This window comes from Sapajus apella, unplaced genomic scaffold, assembly GCF_009761245.1.
Source record: "Sapajus apella isolate SASKATOON/1434 unplaced genomic scaffold, GSC_monkey_1.0 scaffold5096, whole genome shotgun sequence".
NCBI classification, from domain to species: domain Eukaryota; kingdom Metazoa; phylum Chordata; class Mammalia; order Primates; family Cebidae; genus Sapajus; species Sapajus apella.
Window position 1 is genome coordinate 1 of NW_022442020.1, and position 1,791 is coordinate 1,791.

The 1,791-nt window shown below is 54.4% G+C and overlaps 2 protein-coding genes across 2 annotated transcripts in view; both read right to left on the minus strand.

The window, feature by feature from the left end:
* Positions 1-179: 179 nt before the first annotated feature.
* On the minus strand, positions 180-983 carry LOC116547860 (golgin subfamily A member 6B-like). Its single transcript, XM_032273639.1, has 2 exons — positions 774-983; positions 180-687 (listed from the first exon to the last, which is right to left on the minus strand). Exons 1-2 carry the CDS (start codon positions 943-945, stop codon positions 509-511), a joined length of 351 nt encoding a protein of 116 aa, XP_032129530.1. The 5' UTR covers positions 946-983; the 3' UTR covers positions 180-508.
* LOC116547859 (golgin subfamily A member 2-like) overlaps positions 969-1,791 on the minus strand; it is a 1,591-nt gene continuing 768 nt past the window's right edge. Inside the window, exons 2-4 of the mRNA XM_032273638.1 lie at positions 1,370-1,591; positions 1,184-1,286; positions 969-1,102 (exon numbers count right to left, since the gene is read on the minus strand). Coding sequence (XP_032129529.1) covers positions 969-1,102; positions 1,184-1,286; positions 1,370-1,591 — 459 coding nt within the window. The remainder of the gene's footprint in view (positions 1,103-1,183; positions 1,287-1,369; positions 1,592-1,791) is intronic.

Below are 1,791 nucleotides of genomic sequence, written 5' to 3' on the forward strand. Positions count from 1 at the left end.
ATCTCACAAAGTAATAAACAGTGTGCAGGTGAGGGCAAAGCACACATTGAGCTAATTAAGAGCTCACTGTGATTAGGATTCCAACAAATATCATAGCAGAACATAAGCAAATTGTATCTGAGTTCCATAATGAATATACATGCTGCAGTAACAGTAAAAACCAAGGCAGCCTATTCCAAATTAGCGAGAATGGTTTTGTGCCAGTAGTGGGTCTTTGTGTGTTTGAGCTCCCACCACGTAAGGGCAAACTCGATAGGCATGCTAATGACCTATGATTATCAAATTAAAAACGAAAAATTCTAAAGGATGCCAGAGTGGACATCAGTGAAAGCCACATGAAGACCCACTCTCCTTTAACATTTTACAAATAAACTATAAATTAGAAGCAGAAATCATCATGAGTGGCTCTAACATTCAAATAAAGTAACATGTAGACTAACCCTATAACTTTGTTCCTTTGTAAATTTCTTGGGCAGCTCTTAGCTGATGGTGATGTTTACTTCTTCCTTCACCGCAGCCCGGTAAAAGCATGGCATAGAGGGACTGCTGCCCAAGGGTCGGTGTTGCTGGCTGCCCTGCAGCTCACAAAGCCATGTGCCATCTGTTGTGCAGTGGGGTTGTGGTGTACTCTTCCTCCTGCAGGCTCTAGGCTGTCGCTGTCATCGTCCAGGCTCATCTCATAAAATTCTTTGGAGAGAGGGAGGCGGGGATCTGAGCGCAGTGCCAGCCTCCCCTGCTCCTGCCTGCCCACCCTGCCTGAGTGCTCTGCTCACCATCCTTGTCAGCAGCACCAAGCTCCTGGGGGGCTGGGGCCCCCGGAGTGGACTCATTAGCAGGGTGCTGGACCTCATGGTCTATCGTAAGCTGTATCACTGGCCCCTGCAGCTCCAGCAGCTTCACCTGGAGATAGGGGTGCTCAGCTGCCACGCCGGTGCCGGCACCCATGCTCACGCCCACCCCCACCCCCCTCACCCCTGTAGAGATGTTGTACACCTTCCCCTCATCCCCTCCTCGGCCTCGGACCGCATGCTAACATCGTTCTTCTTCTGATGCTGGGTCTTGGCCACCGCCCTCTGACGGTCATTTGGTTTGATGGACTTTCCTGCGGGAGGACAGGCTCAGACGCTGGGGTCCCTCCCACCACCCTGCAGCTCCCCCTGCCCTGCCCTGGCCTCCTGCTGACTTATCATGTCTCTCTCTCCAGAGAGCTGGATGAATCCGAGTTCTAGTTTTTCCACCCGCTCCTTGAGGTCCGCATTCTCCTTCACAATGTCAATGAAGCCTCTCTGGAGCCAAAATAATGTGGTCACATCTCGGCAGCGACCTGCCCCACCCCCACCCTTCATGGCCCCTGCCAGGACTCACTCACCTGCAGCTTGTCGATGGCTTCCTGCAGGGCCCGCTGGGTCTCCCCACACCCACACTCACTCCCAGTCCCTGTGGCCACGGCCGCTGCCTCCGGCTCCCTCAAGGCCGAGGCCATCGGGTGAGCCTGGTGCTGGCAGCACACCTGTTGTTTCTGGAGCTGCTCACAGAGCTGTGCCTGCTCCTCCTGGGCACTACTGGCTCCAGCAGCGTTCAGAAATGGCACCTGAAGGCAAGAGGGGTGAATTCTTGTAGGGCATACACAGGGCAGACAGGGCAGGGAGGCGGAGCGCAGCCCCTTCTCTTGGGGCCTCAGAGAGTGCACCTGTCAGTCATGAAGGTGTCTGATCACTGGCTCCTGGAAGGGGTGAGGGTCCAGAGGAATCCGAAGGTGGGGAAACCAAGAGCATAAGGGGGTCTGGGAGG